Source organism: Trematomus bernacchii, unplaced genomic scaffold (assembly GCF_902827165.1).
Source record: "Trematomus bernacchii unplaced genomic scaffold, fTreBer1.1, whole genome shotgun sequence".
Lineage (NCBI taxonomy): Eukaryota > Metazoa > Chordata > Actinopteri > Perciformes > Nototheniidae > Trematomus > Trematomus bernacchii.
The window spans coordinates 1,609,503-1,628,526 of NW_022988082.1; the positions used below are offsets into that span (position 1 = coordinate 1,609,503).

The 19,024-nt window shown below is 42.7% G+C and overlaps 2 protein-coding genes across 3 annotated transcripts in view; one reads left to right on the forward strand and one right to left on the reverse strand.

The window, feature by feature from the left end:
* LOC117474909 (microtubule-associated tumor suppressor 1 homolog A-like) overlaps positions 1-6,576 on the forward strand; it is a 47,971-nt gene extending 41,395 nt beyond the window's left edge. The window contains exons 12-15 of one of the 2 annotated variants that reach the window (XM_034120941.1): positions 1,863-1,961; positions 2,720-2,836; positions 3,786-3,883; positions 5,182-6,576. In XM_034120941.1, the coding sequence (XP_033976832.1) occupies positions 1,863-1,961; positions 2,720-2,836; positions 3,786-3,883; positions 5,182-5,395 (528 nt within the window). In that variant the 3' untranslated portion in view covers positions 5,396-6,576. The remainder of the gene's footprint in view (positions 1-1,862; positions 1,962-2,719; positions 2,837-3,785; positions 3,884-5,181) is intronic. The other variant, XM_034120942.1, reaches the window with a different exon arrangement.
* LOC117474911 (fibrinogen-like protein 1) lies at positions 6,577-10,386 on the reverse strand. Its single transcript, XM_034120944.1, has 7 exons — positions 10,330-10,386; positions 9,391-9,559; positions 8,653-8,812; positions 8,413-8,510; positions 8,176-8,264; positions 7,009-7,238; positions 6,577-6,873 (listed from the first exon to the last, which is right to left on the reverse strand). Exons 1-7 carry the CDS (start codon positions 10,384-10,386, stop codon positions 6,630-6,632), a joined length of 1,047 nt encoding a protein of 348 aa, XP_033976835.1. The 3' UTR covers positions 6,577-6,629.
* Positions 10,387-19,024: the final 8,638 nt, after the last annotated feature.

Genomic DNA, 19,024 nt, shown 5'->3' on the forward strand with positions numbered 1-19,024 from the left:
ATAGACAGGTCTTTCTGTGTTAGAGCTTTACTCGCTACAGGGTGTACTTTGAGGGTTTGTGACTCTGCAGACCGTTTACATGCAGAAAAACCTTCATAACACACAAGGGGACGGGTAGTAACCAGAAAAGCATGACATGGACCCTTTAACATAGGTATGGGTCGAAGGGAATCTAGAAGGCGGATCTAACATAAACAAAACAGTCTGTTAAAGTAAAGCTAAACATTTCATCAACTGATTTAAGTACAAACAATTCAGCTCCATGTGCCAACTCACAGTTCCTTTGTTCTTCAGTCTCTGATGGGAAGGAAGTGAGTGGGTGTTTCTCAATGTCGAGTACGCTTGCTTGGTAGCACAAGTCTGCCGAGCATCTTGCTTCAGAAGCGAGGCAAGAATACTTCCTGGCATTCAGAAAACGAAGAGTGGAACAGGCTAGCAAGTGTGCAGGTGTGCGTCATATGAGAGGCCCCGCCTTACATCTTCCGCCACAGATTTGGGGAAATTGGTCTGTGCGCAAAGCATTGTGGGGATTTTAAGACCGCGGAGTCTACACATGTGCAGCCTCGAAATTTCTCCAAAGGAAGTACGCCGGGCTCGGTAGATTTCCAAGTATGCTGGAGATTGGAACAGTACTTCGGCGGCACTCAATGACGTAGTATGCTTGAAATAGTGGCTCTGAAGCAGCTTTACTCGACATTGAGAAACACCCAGTGACTGGCCTGAAGGGCGGAGCTTTAAAGACTTTGGTGGGGGAGTGTTCTACACTTGATTGACAGAGGTGGTGATGCAGGTTGAGAGGGGAGAGACTTGTGATTTCTAACAATATCTGAGTGCAAGCGTACAGTTTGAGCAGAAGCAGAGCAAATCGAAGCGCAAGGACAGGGTTTGACTGAAAGAAATACAAAATCTGAACGTGAAATCAATCAATTATGCTCTCAAATTGAAAGAACACGCTCTTGAATAAAGATAGGGAATACAATCCATAATAAAGTAGATTTAAAAAACGTTTTATAGAGTAGAAAACAACATGAAGCTCACTGCTGGACGTTGCAGAAATGTGTCTGTCCACCACGAAAAAGGATCCTCATTCACTTTACATTGGGGTTGTTTCCGTGGTGCCGACACGTCATTTAGCAGACTCCGTGTCCCCACCACGTAATGCGGTGTTAAGGAGTTGTGTTCATTTCACGTATTTTGGTGAGACCAGGTTGCTATGGGACGCCCTGCCCGTTGAAAACTGACGCTCGAGGGGTAGCCAGTGCGTGATAAGGTGACGTGAAGGGGCCCTGACCGATCGTCAATATGTGACGAGTTGGGAGTGAGAATGTGTTGGAAACTCTTATAACACACTGCTTCTGGTGAATTATTTGTTAAATAACACAGTGAGATGAACCAGTGTGTGCGTGCACTGAGTGTAGGTGACAGCATGGCCCCAGTTTGCTAAGAAAGTCTCCTCTTTACTCAACAATATTTGTTCTGCAATTTGTTTTAAGAAACATTTCATAAATTGCCCATATTCCTCTGTAAGAGTGCTGATGATACAGTATATCAAAGACAATCATGTCTCATAACTGTGTGTGAGTGCTATCTTCCATATTCAGTTGTAGTGTTAGCAAAAACAAAGCAATGTTATGATGAACGCAGATGAAATAAAACAGATTACTGCCGACAGTTAGTTTTGAACATCATGGAGCAAAGCTGGAGTCTTTGGCAGTAAAGTGATTCAGTCCTCTGCTCCTCAGGTCACAGCAGAGAAACATCAGGAGTTTACCTGCTGGTGTTTCTCAATCTGAAATGTCTGTCTTACTAAATGAAACCAAAGCTCAGTGTTCACTAAAACATTCTTCTGTCTCTGTTTCCAGGAGAAGATCTCTGAGCTGTGTGCAGAGAAGGAGGCTCTGAGTGAGAAGCTGAGAGCAGAGGAGGAGCGCAGGAAGCAGATCCTCACAGACAAGAACCTGGTAAAGATTGTTACTCCTGTCATTATAGAGTAATGTCTCAAAGACAATGGTTTTCTGAAAGTGTTTTTGGTTGTTATCCTGACATAAGGTCAGTGCTACACAAGCTGAAGAGATGTTAACCTTTTGTTCTCCGACATAAAATAGGTCAGGAAATACCCCACTGGTGAATGTCTGAAGTTTGTTTGTAGACATACAAACAAACTTCAGACTAAATGAGAATACTTAATGTCATCACACTGAACATAAGCATACCTTTAGCTTAGCCGGGGTGACATGAAGTCACGTGACCTGTTGGAGTTCCTTTGTAGCTGAACGTTAGCTTTTAACTTCTGGTGATTGCATTTGTGCTTAGACTTTTGTGTGTCAAAATATGGAAATCCTCCTTGTTTTAAAAAAAAACCCATTAAGTATCCTAAACGTTTTCATCACAGATCTTGTTTTTTGCAATATTTTTAAAAATCCCATTGCTTTTTGTGGAGGGAGCCAATGTGATGCTCACTACCGTGTCGCTTACCAAGACATGTCATCACTGCACCACTCTGAAGCTTCCTGATATAGAGATAGTGGAGGGGGATAGAGACAGTTTGTTCTGCTCAACAACGCCCCCTGCTGGTTAGGAAGGGTTACACATTCTGGGCCTCATGAAATGACGCCGATCTCTAACCACTTGTGCCATATTATTGTCTCATTGTCTCTGCTGCTCTTTCCCCACAAAGGCATTGAAGCTTCACACTTCTCTAACGTGTTTGTTCTCGCAGAAGAACTCCCACACCGTGTACCTGGAGCAGGAGCTGGACAGTCTTAAGGTCGTACTGGAGCTCAAGAACAACCAGCTGCACCAGAAGGAGAAGAAGCTCATGGACATGGACAAACTGGTGGGCAATCACTCTTCCTTTATCACATATTATCACATGCTTCAAACAAACCCTGGAAAACCAGTCATAACACATCAACCTGAGAGAGAAGTGAAATGTGCTGGAAATTCTGGTGTAATCCTGGAAAATGTACCTATTTTGGTTCAGCTGAGAATGAACTATGAGGCTGTCCCTCAGAGCTCCAACAACATCTCCACCTGACAGCCTGTGTTATGTTCTTATCCTTTTAGCTGTCCTTTCTTTACGCTTTATTTGCATAGTCTGCAAATGTAAAGCTGCACTGTTTAGCAAAGATGTAGCATATAATGACATTAACTTCACATTACGAGTAAATGATGGACATAAAGTGAAACACCTGTAAGAGTCAATGGCTGTGAATACTCCCAGCAATTCATCGCTAACTTTGAATCATACATTTTGGTAGGTTAACTTCAATCTAGATTTGTCATAAGGCAAGTATCTGTGTTATTGGTGTTCATTCATATTCAGTTCATAAAGTGCAGCCATAGACTGCATGTCTTTAAATCAGACTAACCCACAAAGAATCATAGAAGTGATTGGTCTGACCCCTCTCTGTCTGTCCAGCCTGAACTGCCCATTTCCTGAAAAATAATGACTAGAAAAAAGTGGGAACCCTGCGTCATTTTAGAGTGCCGGTTAGACTGTGATCCAGATCCTGTTTCAGAGGCTATTTCATTCTCTCAACACCTGATTACTTTCACTTGTTGTTTGTTGTTTTAGGGGAAAAAAGGTCATATATTGACAGTGTTTAGAAGAATGTATGTATAAACAACCTTACATAACACTAATGCTAACTAATGTGTGTGTGTGTGTGTGTGTGTGTGTGTGTGTGTGTGTGTGTGTGTGTGTGTGTGTGTGTGTGTGTGTGTGTGTGTGTGTGTGTGTGTGTGTGTGTGTGTGTGTGTGTGTGTGTGTGTGTGTGTCACAGTTGGAGACGAATGTGAAACTGCAGGAGTGTCTAAATAAGGTCCAACAGGAGAACGAGGACTACAGGGCCAGGATGGACAAACACGCTGCTCTCTCAAAGTACGTACAAAGTGTGTGCGTGCGTGCGTGTGTGCGTGCGTGCGTGCGTGTGCGTGCGTGTGTGCGCGTGTGTGTGTGTGTGTGCCATAGACAGTGTTCTAATGGTAAACCCCAGAGGTAGCGACTAAAAGCAGGTTTAAACTCAGTATACTTTTCACTGACACACATTGGTAAAAATCTATATGGTTTAAATAATGGCTGATCAGTGAGATTCATCTGGCTGTGGACCTTTAAGCCCTGTACAGTGAACTAAAGATACATCACTCATGCTTTGCTCTGGTTTGATGTCACATCTGAACTTTCTCTCTATAACATTGTGTTTCAAGCTTAACAATATCTCATGCCAACATCAGCCACATAAAGGTAGTGTCTTATTGTGAGGCCATGCATTTAAATAGCTTAACCCTGAGAATAAACTGAAATAAATACATCATCTGATCAGATGCTTGTGACCAGCAGGCAGCTCTAGCAGCAGTGGCTCAGTCTGTAGGGACTTGGTCTTGAAACCGAAGGGTCGTCAGTTCACGTCCAGATCTAACCAATAAAATAAAAAGATGGAGTGAGCTGGTAGCTGGAGAGCTGCCAGTTCACCTCCAAGGCCACTGCCGAGGTGCCCTTGAGCAAGGCACCTAACCTTGAAACTGCTCCCTTGGCACCGGGTACCTGGCAGCCTCTCTGCTCTGCCACCTCTCCTATCTGCATGTGGTTGTGTGTGTGCATGTCTATCCTCCCTATGTGTGTAAAATACATGTATTTTTAATAAAGTATGTCTTCTTCTTCTTCTTCTTCTTCTTCTTCTTCTTCTTCTTCTTCTTCTTCTTCTTCTTCTTCTTCTTCTTCTTCTTCTTCTTCTTCTTCTTCTTCTTCTTCTTCTTCTGAATGAGCAGCTCTATCACCTGAACAGTGTGACCTGTGTTAGTTCTTGTTTTCAAAGCTCCACAAAGAGCTACAGCATAGTTCTGGCAATACACATCTCAGTCCCGAGCTCCTCCAACAATGTAACATACAACATGCTTAGAAGTAAATAGAAATACAAAAATTCAAGAAAAATGGAAATAAAAAGTACAAGAGACTGGTGCAAGGGACAACAACAGAATGTCAAATGAAATACTCTACGGTAGAATCAAATGAAATACTTTATATTGTAATAATATAAAACTAAATATGACTGTAAAAAGATGTCTATATGGTTCTTACTTCAGTTGTTGTTTGAGACTTTCCCCTTGGACAGTTCTCAGTTCACCTGGGTAAAGCAGTTTCTACAGATAATAGAATCAGCTCTCTGTCTCCCCCTGCAGGCAGCTCTCCAGCGAACAGGCCAAACTCCAGCAGACGCTGCAGAAGGAGTCCAAGGTCAACAAGCGTCTGTCCATGGAGAACGAGGAGCTGCTCTGGAAGCTGCACAATGGAGACCTGCTGGCCAGCCCCCGCCGCCTCTCCCCCACCTCACCCTTCGGCTCACCTCGGAATTCTGCCTCCTTCCCCACAGCTGCACCCTTATCGCCTAGATAACCCCGACAACAAGCCTCCTGCTCCACCAGCCTGGACAAGACAGAGCTGTTCCAAACACAGAGAAAGACTTCAATCACAGCAATGTTGTTGGATATTAATGATAAACTTGTACATTTGGAACAAATTGCATAAAAGACGCTTGTTCTGAAAGCGTCAAGACTTTGCAGTGGCACCGACGCACTTATGTCTGACAGTGGAATGGCCATGCTCTCTACCAAATGCCTAGTTCTCCAATAAGCCTTTCTTCTTTTTCTGAAGAAAACATACAACAGGCACACCTCAGGGTCTGTACATGGCGCCTCACTCTTGTTATGACTATCCTTCCATGTTTGTTCTGATATGTTGTACAATCTAGGATCCTTTTATCCTGTTATTTCATACCGCTCTTTCTAAAGAGGCGGGTGAGAAGAAACCTTGGACTTGAGCCTCTTGCAGGTTTGTGGGAACAAACAGTGGTTTGGGTGTTTCGTGGTGGATTAGCATGGATTGTTTTGCCTATTCCCCTTCTTTTAAAGAGGACCTTTTTCCCAAAGAGCAAAACTCAATCCCTCATCTGCTTTGGACCTCTGGAAGAAGTGAACAACGTATTGTCCTTCTGTTGATCTGAGGAACTGACCTTTAGATCTGTTCCTCTGTGTAAGCTCCTCACAACCTCTACCTGAAACTACTTTGTGGAATGTAGTCACCCTTGGATGTTAGATCTGAGCTGTCAGTTCAGAGACTTAACACATCATCTCAGAGCCAAATATGCAGAAGTGTGTTTGCCCCTTTGCTTTCCCCTTGACATGTCTCATTGACCAACAGGAACCAGGCAATGCTCAGCTAGTGGCTGATCAACTTCTGTCTTTACTTTGGATCCCATGTAAAAGCACCAGAAAAACACACAAGTTATCATTTCCACAGATAGAATCTCCCACAATCTCATCGACTGAGCGATTACTGGCTCATTTGACTGAATCCAAAATACCTTTATATGTCTGGTGAAAAAACTCAGATGTTCCTAAAATGCCTCAGTTCACCATGTTGTTTTATTTTGGACATGAAATAAATACAAAAGGATATGAGATAAAAGCACCATTGTTTTATTTGGATATTGAAATAATTGCAGAATTGACATACAAGTCAAACATTAGATGAAAGACTTTAAAGATTTGACATAGAATGATGTTTGATGTGTGGGATTTCAGGAAGCTGTTGGGCTGCAGTAGGAGACACGCTGCCTCCTCTCTTGCTTTCAGTGTTGAAGTCGGCCATGATGATCTTCAATGATGTCGCCCTTTGCTTTGCTGCTGGCCTGTCGTCCTGGTAACGGGGCAATGACCTGTGGCGGAGGCTCGAGGTCAGCAGCTCGTACCATCATGACCACAGATTTGATAGAGTACCACCAGCCGTGCCACGTGTACCAAACCACCCCGTCATCAGCCATGCCTTGGTCCGGCCCTCTGTAGTAGTGACCGTTCAGGTTTCCTGAGTCACACCTGCAGCGAGGAGAGACAGAAGAAGACCTGCAGTACCTTCTGTATAACCTGTGTGTGTGTAAATTGCCATTTTGACCTTCGCCCCCTTGTTGTTCCTCTCTTTGCGTGTGTGGTTCTACTGAGTGACGGACCTACCTGCTGAACCACCAGCCGGACCTGCTGTGTCTGATGCAACTGGTGCGGTTCTCCGTGTCTCCATTATTAAGCTGGTCATAGGTGCTGAACTTGATCCCGTTTGACCCAGGGAGTTCTTCTGTAAGAAATGGACCAGTCCGTTTCTTCCCGGCAGGGGGGGGGCTGTGGACATGAGCCAGGGCGTCCCCAGCGTTCCCAGTGTACTCTCCCACATGTAACTGGTACTGGTCCTTTGAGTGAACACAGGAGACAAAACACTTCAGGAAAGCCCTTTCATAGGAGTGTAGGAGCCAAAATGCTTATTTTGCCACAGCTTATTATTTCTGTTATTGTAAATATTTGTTTACACGGCACTCAGGTAGTATTGGTCACTTCCGGCAGTTATCACATGGGTGTGGTGTCAGGTGTTCAGTGCACCTGTTGTGCTTGTGTGGGTGACAGAGAGGGTGAGACCGTATGGTCCTGCTAAGATGATTATTTATGTTATTTGCTTTATTAAATGATCAACCACAACTTCAGCACGGACTCTTCTTGCAGCGCGTCAGAGTATAAGCCAAGTTTTATCGGGAGTTTTGCCGTTACAATGAGGAACCAACTTTTAATATAGAAATACAAAACATTTAATTTATCAAAAGAAAAGACTGCAATAAATGTTGGCACATGATATGTGGATTGCAGAGCTGATGAGGTTCAGAAGAAAAAATCAAGTAGCAAAACGGGCTAAAAGTTTGAAAGGAAAGAAAGAAGAGAAAGCAAAGTGATGAAAGGAGAGAAGGAGAGATGCAGAGCAGCTGGCCTGAAGCCAGACGGCCTTGCTGTGTTTTCCATAGCAGAGATCATCAAACACAAACAACATACTTAGTCTAAATAATAGCCCTGTGTTATGGGAAATAAAGGGAAGGCGAGGAGAAAGACAGAAAGAGACACAGAGAGAAGGTTTCAATACGCTTACAGCACAAACAGATGTGCACATATATGATTGACTTATTCGATCCAGTATGAAGACTTCTATTGTTCAATTCAACTAAAGAGAATCAAATGATCTCTTTTCTGCTCATTTAAAATCTGGACTCCTGTTAAAGGATTTAGTTTTTGTTGCAATGAGAAGTGACTTTTTCTTTTCTTATACTTTTTTATACTCATTATTTTATTTTTGGGTAGTTTTACCTTTTCGTCATCAACTTTGAAGTTCTTGTACTCTGCATAGCGCTGGTTACCCTCAAAGTCCTGCATGTCGATCCGCAGGTCGTGGTTCCCTAGAAGACACAGAGTTACACAGGCAGCCATCACACACACACACACACACACACACACACACACACACACACACACACACACACACACACACACACACACACACACACACACACACACACACACACACACACACACACACACACAAACCTGTGGAGGTGAGATTGTGTAGAGCTGTATTCCCCAGCCAGAACTCTCCATCAGGGGAGAAGAGGTCACCAAACCCATGCTTGTACTCCACCCACGCTCTGCTCACACAGGGCAAACACTGCTTATACAATTACCTGCAATCCCAAGTCATTTGACACATGCAGAGTAGAACTCCTATTTTTGTGTGTGTAAAAAAGGACATACACACACACACACACACACACACACACACACACACACCTGTCAAAGCTCTCCTCGCCGTCTCTCCTCCTCTGGAAGACGGTCCACCCTCCCCCATGGTTCATGTCGCAGTAGACGCTGAGTGAGGAGGGAGAGCCGTGTGGACGGATCACATACAGCCCGCTGGCCATGTTACCCTCTGCAAACACCTCGGAGCAGTCTGAACACACACATACACACCAGGTCAACTATTCAAACTGTTAGTTAAATATATTTTAGATACAATAAAAGCAAACAGCAACAATGTTTGTGAGAATCTCAGCGGCGTGACGTTTTTTCCTGTGGAGCAGCTGCAGGGCCATGACTAAGCTACAACATGCTAACTGCTGATTGGTAAGCAGCACATGTATTATAATGAATACATGACACTTGTATGCAGAGAAACTCCACACAAGACCTGACAGTCTTCTGTTTACAAACCAGCAGGGGAACAGTGTTCTTTGATTCTCAATAAACCTTTTCTCTGTTCTTCTCTCAAGGTTTTCCAATACAACAAACCCCTTTGAACAATACAACTCGTCATTTAATCCACTGATTATAAAACCATACTAATTAGCATGGCGTTAACACGAGGTAAAGACTCAGGCTGGACATACTGTATGGTAAAGAGGGTTAATACCTAGAATGTGACTAACTTGGTATGTAGGTAAAGAAGCAGTTAGGTTGTCACGTTGTAGGAAAGTGAAGGCAGATACAGTTTATTCAAAGTATGTATCTGTCATGGAAATCTCTCCCCACCTTTAAAGAGGTTCTCCGGGCCCAGGTGGGAGCTGGGTATGAGCTCCAGCTGCCCGGCCTGGCTGTTGTGGAGTGCCTGGATGTAGCCATGCTGGTTGCTGATCAGGGTCTTCAGACCTTGGATTTGTGCTTCCAGATGAACTACCGTCTCTGCACACGGCACCGGGGCCTGGACAGAGCCAGAAGGACACCATTAGTCACCGCTACACATGGGCTAACATGGATTTGAAAGTGGTAGGATGCAAACAGTCAGAACCAACATCTTGCTCATACTTACTTATTTCTGGATGCAAACAGCAACCATTATGAAAAGATGAAATGCATAATGTTTAATTTACTGTTGAGTTAGTATGCAACCTTCAACAATCCAATTGAATGGCTCAGGAAAGAGAAGTTGGTCTACTTGACAGTTTTACTGATGAACAAAGAGCTGAGGGAAAAACAATGACAATCCAAAAAAAGGCAGAGAGGTTGTTGCTGACACTCAAAGGTTCATAGTCAGAACTGCACTGTAATAGAGGCATGTTCTATTTGATCAGGAACCACACAACATGTTTAAGTACAATAAGCAGCCTGCCTAACTATCAAGATCAGATGTCACAGAACCAAACACAAGGAATGGTAAACAGTGAAGATACACACTCCTTCTATGACTGTTTGGTTTTCAGGTATTGCTTTAAATTTGAAAAATGACAATAAATACAACAAAAATGACATTAACATGTTTTTCAATATGAGCAGGTTTGCATAACTCCTTCACCAAAGCAGGAGGAGCAGTGCGGATTTGTAAATAACCACCAAAAAAGTCATTCCAATCACCTATTTTGTGTTAATAAATAAATATCCTAAAAGCTGCACATGTAAAAGAAAAACGATATGCATGGAATGATTAGAATAGTATCTTGTGAGATATAGTGGAAGTGAGCTTGTGTTTCTTACCGCCAAAGAAGCAGCCACGTGAAGAAGAAAGGCCACTGATGTCCTGAGCATCCCCATGATCAGTGATCTCTCTCAGACTCTTCTCTCGCTGGTGCTCTCTGCTCTCGCCCGCCTCTCTGTTTGACTTGAGATGATCAGACCACACTGTAAATGAGCCTCCATCTAGTGGATGGAGTACGTCGTGTCTCCGGCTGATATACTGAAGCTACAAACAGCCCAAGTGTCTTCAGTCATTTCACTGTTTCACTTATTCAACATTAGCGACAGAGATGTTCCAGTCATGGACGCATGACATTTTTTCATCCTGTGTAACACAAACACCTATTTAACAAAAGAGCAATTCTCTTTTTGTACAAAACATTTCAAGAATGATTAAATCAATACTAACATGAATAAATCCTAAAATAAATAAACACACACACATTATTTTTTTACAATGAATGCACTGCATACATTAACAATAACAAATATATTGGTTAACGCCATAAACTTTGCAAATGTTGCATTTGTTTTTATGTCTATATTTCTTAAAATATCTGATGAGAAACACTTCCCTCACTAAAATAAAGTTAACATTTATTCAAAAGGGCGAAAAATCACTCAATCAGGAACAAATACGTACCGCAATACATGAATACAACCTAAACAAATGACATGAGTAAATTATACTTAAATTATTAAAATAAACAAATTAATTCAAACATCTATTTGAATAGAACAATCACTAAATCAATCTTCAATGAGTTAGTGAATTGAAATATTCAAGTATGTATTTCAGCAAGTCATTTGTATTCCTCCATAGCCTACAATGTCGTGTGTCTCACGCGCTATGCTAAAAACAGAGGGAAAGGAAGAGGGATAGGATAGCCAACGGATTTAACCCTGATCTAAAACCAACCACTCGGATAGATATACCAGTCAGCTAGCTGCATTTTAGGTAAGGGCAACATAAACCAGTCAAATCGTGTATTTTAAAATGGCATCTCTAATACGTCTCGGCTTGCTCTTTTGGCTTGTAGTCTTCGCAGCGAAAGAAGGAAAACCTTGACTCTGGTGGGACTCGAACCCACAACCTTTGAATCACTCCTCAAGAGTTTAACTAGAAGTCCAATGCGCCGAAGATATAACGCGTTAGTCTATGGCCCTTTCTCATTTCACTAACTCCCCTCCTCGACTCCTATCCTCAAGACTTAGTCCCGCCCACAGGAGATGCGAGCGGAGGAGTCGAGGAGGGGAACCGAGGAGAGAGGAGGGGAAGCAGCAGGCGGTTAGAGAAATGAGAACTCCTCTCCTCTGAGCGGTCATTTTAAAGAGACGTCCATTAATGATGACAGGCTAAAGACATCATTAATGGAACACCCCCACAGCAGCACTGTGGGGGTGTTTCTCAATCTCAAGTATGCTTGCTTGGTAGCACATGTCTTCCGAGCTAAATTTCTCCAAACGAAGTACACCGGGCTCGGTAGAATTCCAAGTATGCTGGACATTGGAACAGGCCTTCGGCGGCACTCGATGACGTAGTATGCTTGAAATAGTGGCTCTGAAGCAGCTTTACTCGACACCCTGGGTGTTTCTCAATCTCGAGTAAAGCTGTTAATATCTTCACAGAAAATTCAGAGGTTTTTCATTTCACTGCTCTTTTAGCTGACATTTAATAAATGCAGGTACATTTTTAGCAGCTATTCATAGTCAATCAGTTGTCCCTCCCCCTGGTGCCAGGACCAACAGATCCATCTCTAGGCTCAGCAGCCCTGTCCCCCCATAAGGCTTTGCAGTCTTGCCATGCTGTCCATTGAAAGCCAGTTGGCTAGAAAGCTGGACTTCAAGGGACTTGATCAGTGACTTTGCCTGTAAGAAGGCTAGGCGCTGGGCTCTTGGTGAGTAAGGCTGAGCAAGGGCTCATAATAACTGTTAAAGGGCAAGGCTATGGTAACGATATGGATCACTACACACAAGATGCATGATGAGAAAAAGACTGAGAACAGGTAATAGGCTCTGATTTAGCACCACCATCAGGCCTTTTCATTTCCATTTCTGTTTTGTTGTCCATTTACACTTTAATACCCGCTTATTTTGTAGTATGTATATTTAATAAAAAAATCTGCTGCTTATGTTATTTTTTTTGTTATAGCATTTTATAAATGATAATATTGGTGTTAAAGGTAGGGTAGGTAAGTTTGAGAAACCGTCTCGAGATCGCTAGAATTTGAAAATACACAACCGGAGAAAATCTGCCACTTCCTTACAGAGCCCCTCCTCCAACACACACGAACGCGCACATGACCAATGAGGGCACGAGATAAGTTTGTGCACAGATGGAAGGCTGACAGGCAGGTAGGCCATCCAGTTATTTTAGCCGGGCTAAAATGATTGGTCGTGCTTTTTACAGTACTACGGCTTCCACAGATGACATTTTTTTATGGATTTTTTGTCAAAGCACTTAAGATATTCATTGCTATCGGGATGTTAAGAGCATTCCATGGAATATAACAAAAAGTGTATCTCAAGCCGGTTTCTCAAACTTACCTACCCCACCTTTAATGTTCACTTTATTTTAATTTAAGAGGTCATGTATATTTAAGTTATATTTATTTTGATTTATGAATGTTCCATTCAAAAATATTATTAAAAAGGCATGTACACCATAAAAGATGACTATTGAGATCTATTGTCAGGAATGTTAGTGTTATATCAAATAGTGAATTCTACTGCAGCAGAATGTTGCACGTCTGCACAGTGTTATATTTTCACCGCTCAGTGTCAGTAAATATTGTGCAGTTAGTATTGGACTACAAGATAGATGCAAACCTGTACAGGTAGAGTTATTTAAAGCATAAATGAGTCGGTTGGGTTCTGGAGGTGTGGTTACAGCAATTGTGCTTGGTTTGCGTGGCCTGTGCCTGGTGGTGGGGCCCAATGTGATATATTTTCATGGGGCCCAAAATCCCTGGTGGCGCCCCTGACTGTACCATACACACCTACACACTGTACAACACGCACCTACAGCTCCTAAAGCATATCATATCAGGATACAGCCGTTGTGTATTTTATTATGTGAAGCACTAAATGATTTTAGACAAATATGGACTCTTTGTTTGTAGATATCTACTAAACTACAGCAAATAAAGAGAGTAGGCCTGTTATACTGAGTGATTGGAACGCGTCGTGTCCCGCGCTCTCTCTGGGTGAACAATAGAACATCGGCCTGGTGGGAGAAGGTGGTGCCAACGTACACCAATGTGCAGTGGATCAAAGAGCAAGGGCTCTTTTCAACTCCTCTGTATTCACCTGGAGGCAACGTTGGGGAGACGCAACACCAACTACCGGGAGTGTGTACCCGTGCCTAAAAAAATCGCCGGGGGGCAAGACACGCGCACAGCCCTTATGAGGCATCTGAACAGCATGGAAATTGACAATAAAGCTGATCTTTTGTACAGTGCATTTGGTTCTCTCTTTTATTTACCACAGTCAACAGACACAATTACAATAGTGCAGACACACCTTAGTGCAAAGATAACATGTCAGTATCAAAACAGTACTCATACTGTATATTTGTATAATAATATGAGTATATTATTATGTTAAATGTGTGTTAAAGACAATGGGATGAGGTTGAAAGCTCTTTAAAAAGCTTTTGTATACCATCTTTACTGTGATAAATACATACATGTTAAGCATACACACCTGAAGAACTACGTTACACACACACAGGTTAGTCTGTGTACCGCTGCACTGCTGCTGGTTTAAACAAAGACAGTCATGATGCTAGTGCCGTGCAGCAGATCATCTTCACTGTGTGTTGTCGCCCAGAACCACACCATACAGGTGAAAAAAGACAACACACCACATGTCTCTTTCTCTGAGGGTTAGGATAACAATCAAAGTTAAGACTGGCTGGCTGGTTGTGGTATGTCAAAACTCAACTGATGTGGCAGATGTGTTTTAGAGGTCCATAATCTAAATGAATAAAACTGTGATTATGGAAAAAAGTATTGCACAGTAAATAGGCTCAGCAGTTAACACACCTTTATTATATATCCTCCTGAGAGGAACTCAGTACACTAACTCCTAAGATGTTCCCTTACTGTAATTAATTAAAATATTGAACTCACAACACTGGTAATTACAAACTTAACCATTTCTCTTTCTATAAATAGTGTTTGTGTTGATGGACGCCATTTTGAAACACAATGAAATGATCTTTTTCAAAGCCACATATTTGGGAATAAATAAAGCTTCGCCAGTTTATAACCGATGAAAACATGATGGTATCAGAATAATCACTTACATGTGATGTATAGGATGCTACACAGGTCACTGTAAAGATAAAGTGTCAGAGGAGAAATAAGCAAGATACAGGATCTGTTTAATCGCCATGTAGGTTCTCTTTTATTTATCAGCAGCAGATCAATAAGTGTCAGTAGTATCAAAACAATATAATAACAGCGGCAATATATATATATATATATATAATAACAATAGGTAGGCTCAGCAGCAGACACACCTTAGTGCAAAGTGAAGTGCCAGTATTAATAACAGTGGCATATATATATAATCACAATAATACAAAATGAACTGTCCCAGGTGTAGGCAATTTGGGGTGAAGTGTCTTGCCCAGGGACACAACGACATCCTGACTGCAGTGGGGTTTGAACCTGTGCTCCCCTGATCCGAACACCAACGCACCACATCACTGCACCACACGCCTCCCAACAAGTCATTGTACAGTTTATCAACGACGACAAGTTTTTCTTAATTTTTGTATTGAAGGCCTGTTGGATTTAATCAGCTCGCTTAGCACTGCCAGAAGCCCAGCCTGAAAGGTACACTGAGTCAGCATGGCGCTGCATCACCATGAGCAGCTGGTCGTCCGATTCCTGGGCCTTGTGTGAATGCATCAGCCGTTCGTCGTGCATCTCCTTGGCACGCAGGTCCTCATTCTCCTTGCTGACCATGGCACGGCAGTTAGAGATGAGCGAGTCCTGATTCATCCGGATCATTAACCCGGATCCTAGAAATGAGCTGGTCGTGACGAGTCTCCCCTCTCCATTAACTCGAGTCCTTGAGTCCCACACTTGGTGTGACGTACAAATTAAAACTATAAATTGCGTCACTCGCTACTCTCTTTATAACATGTAAAATCACATTACAACGTACCCCAGTCCATCTGCCTACCCTTTAGCAAGTATACAGGATAGCTGCCTGCCAGAAGTTATCGTTTGGCTCAGGGTAGGGGACGCGGATCAGTGAAACTTCCTGCAGACTCGTGGGGACTCAGAGGAGCCGACGGCTCCTAACCGTAATAGCATAGCAGATCCAGAGATCCATACTCGTCATGTGCACGAGCATAGCCCCTCCTCCAGCACCCGGCTCCCGCGCTATATTATGCACGAGTCAACAGCAGACTCGCAGACTCGCAGATTCGCAAATCCTGACACAGCAGAGCAGACTCGTGCGGACTCGGAGCCGTAACCATATAGCAGCAGATCCAGAGATCCAGCAGACTCGTCGTCATGCACGAGTCCACAGCAGACTCAGATTCGCAAATCCTGACTCACTGTGCAACACACAGCAGAGCAGACTCGTGCGGACTCGGAGCCGTATATAGCAGCAGATCCAGAGATCCAGCAGACTCGTCCTCATGCACGAGTCAACAGCAGACTCAGATTTGCCAAATCGCAAAATAACCCTTTTTTTTGTGATCAACATTTTTTATTAAAGCAAAATACACTGTGTAGCGGAGGTTAATATAACGTCAGTTTAATAGATAGATAGATAGATAGTACTTTATTGATCCCAAATTGGGAAATTGTTGTTGTTACAGCAGCATAAAAGGCATTTTACAATAAAACAAAACTACAAAATATACAAGAATAGAAAGAAAAATAAAATAAAATATAAAATATAAAATATACATGTCGAAATAGAAAATACACATGCAGATATTATATATATATATAAACAAATATATATATATATATATATTCAAAATATATGGAATAATAATATGCTCGTGAAATGCAACAACTTTTCGGTTTCACCGATAGGATTTCTACGGTCTTGGTGATGCTGACTCATATGACTCAAATGACTCGTATGATCCGGATCTCTTCAATGACTGACTCAGAAGACCCTGAGTCCGTAAAAGGATCCGGATTTGCCATCTCTAACGGCAGTCCATCGCCATGATGGTGTCAAGGAAGCTGTCATCCCGTGCCCGCTTTCCTAAGGAGAAATAAGGAAGATACAAGATCAGTTTAATCGCCTAGTAGGTTGTCAACAGAGACAACATTGGACATGGTGCACACAGGGACAGTGTACAAAATGCAGGTGTAAAGTAGAAGATAAGATAGCATCAAATAGCTGACGCTCAAAGTGCCCTTATTTATTGTTTTATATTTGTTTAGAGTGCTTAATGAACGCTTGAACTTTGTCCAAAAATTATAAGTTTTCTTACCGGCAGTCATGTGACCTCTAGCCCGGATGTTTATGAGAGTGAAAAGGGCGCTAAAAGTGTAAACGATGTATTTTCACGGTGTTTCATAATTGTACCAAGAAGGAAATAAACGTGATTAGTGGAGATCAGTTCGATGCGTAACGTTCTTTCAAGACCAGAGTAGTTACAGTGTGTTTGGATGGTTGAAACGGAGATGAGAAAGTGCTGCTGTTGTGATCCGGAGGGGAAAGCTCACTTGTTTCCAATCCAGAGAGTTGTCCTGCCTCGCCTGAAACACACGATTAGTGCCATGAGTTAGTGAAGCAAATTACAGAAAACATTACACACTTATTCACAAGTCAAAAACGTTTTCATAGCGGCCGAGAATGATGTTATTAGCCATGCTAGGCTGAACTGGCTAGCAGTGTTAGCCAGTTCTGGCTAGCATGGCTAGCTCGATCTACTGAGCAAATAAAAGTACATCTGAGACCAGTATTGTGCAGATTAAAACAGTGCAGTGCATGTAGTTTATTTTACCTTCGTAGTAGTCGTCGTTGGACAATTCACAGGCCACTGAATCCGCCGTTTCACCACAAGTGCCGGAGAATGAGGGTCTGTCGCCGAGCAGAGCATCCAATCGATCATACCATTTACGGGTCTTCCGGCAGTTAACCACTGTTATTATGGTCTTTTATTTGTTTGTAGTCCTGCTTTAGTTTCTATATTTTGTCCCGGCATGAGTGTGCGCTGTGGAAGATTCCCATGTCGGCTAACTTTACCGAACAACGCTGATACATTTTGCAGTTGGAAACTGCCTTCAGTAGAAGCTGCTGGATCCCATCCTCCGAGTAAATCGCCAGACGTGCCGACACATCCTCATCACTCCACCGCTCCGATGATTTTCGTATTCTTATTGTTGCCATAATAACTGCTTTCACAAAAGTACTCTCGTTGGTGCGCTGGGCTAATAATAGGTGCGTTCACACCGGAGTACTTTGGTGTACTTTTCCCACAATAGTTCATCAGAACTACGATATATTTGAGTTCACACCAAAAAGCCCCAGGAACTAAAGTAGCTCAAATGAGTTCGTCCGACCCGCTTTTCAGTCCCTGCTACAGAGCAGGGTCTGTTGTGGGAGAAAGTAGTTCGTACGTCTGATTGGCTGTGCGGAATGCAAACCACGCCCGTTTGACTCTGATTTTTTTTTTGGAAGCGGCCATTGTATTTGCTCGTTTACCCGAAGAGATTACTTTTGTGAAAGCAGTTATTATAGCAACACTAAATAAATCATCGGAGCGGTGGAATTGATGAGGATGTCTCGGCGCTTCTGGCGATTTACTCGGAGGACGCGAAGTGCGGCATTCAGAAGCTTCTACTGCATGCAGTTTCAGTGGATCAGCAAAGTTAGCAGACCTGGCAAAGTCATGTCGTGACGACTACGAAGGTAAAATAAAATACATGCACTGCACTGTTTTAATCTGCACAATACTGGTCTTAGATGTACTTTTATTTGCTCAGTAGATCGAGCTAGCCATGCTAGAACTTGCTAACGTTAGGTCCAAGCTGGCTAACAACATCTAGCTAGCTAGCTATTCTCAGCCGTGCCCGCTATGAACACGTATTGACTTGTGAATAAGTGTGCAATGTTCTGTAATTTGCTTCACTAACTCATGGCACTAATCGTGTGTTTCAGGCGAGGTGTTTCTCTCAGGATTAGAAACTAGTTTTCCCCTCCGGGATAAAACGATAATATAACGTTAGCAATTAGCATGCTAGCTGGACCTCTGTGGCTACACTGAATGCATAGAGGTAAACAATAGATTGTAGTTGCTATAATTTCAAGTAATTTGCAACATTCATTCTACATGTAAAAGCTTAAACAGTTGATTACCTGCATGCCACAAAGACTGATGTTCTAATATTTTTGCACATTTAAGTAGAAATGTAATTGAAATTCTATTTACTGCCTAAACATTGTTCCTTGTATTATCCTAAATAGTTTGACCTTGTTTCCTCAGAAGGCTTCTCAGACTACATGGAGGATCCCTCAGAGAAACACAGTTTCCACGTTCAGTTCCCCCCCGCTGAGAGTAGGCAGCTCCACACCCTGTGCCCGGTCAGCGGACACCATCAGGACTACCATCCTGACCGCTGCTGCCATACTGCAGCAAACAGGAGGGAACGGAGGTGAAAACACACTTTATACATTTAGATATGTGGAGCACAAAGAAAAGCATTGCTAAAAAACATTTAGCAGC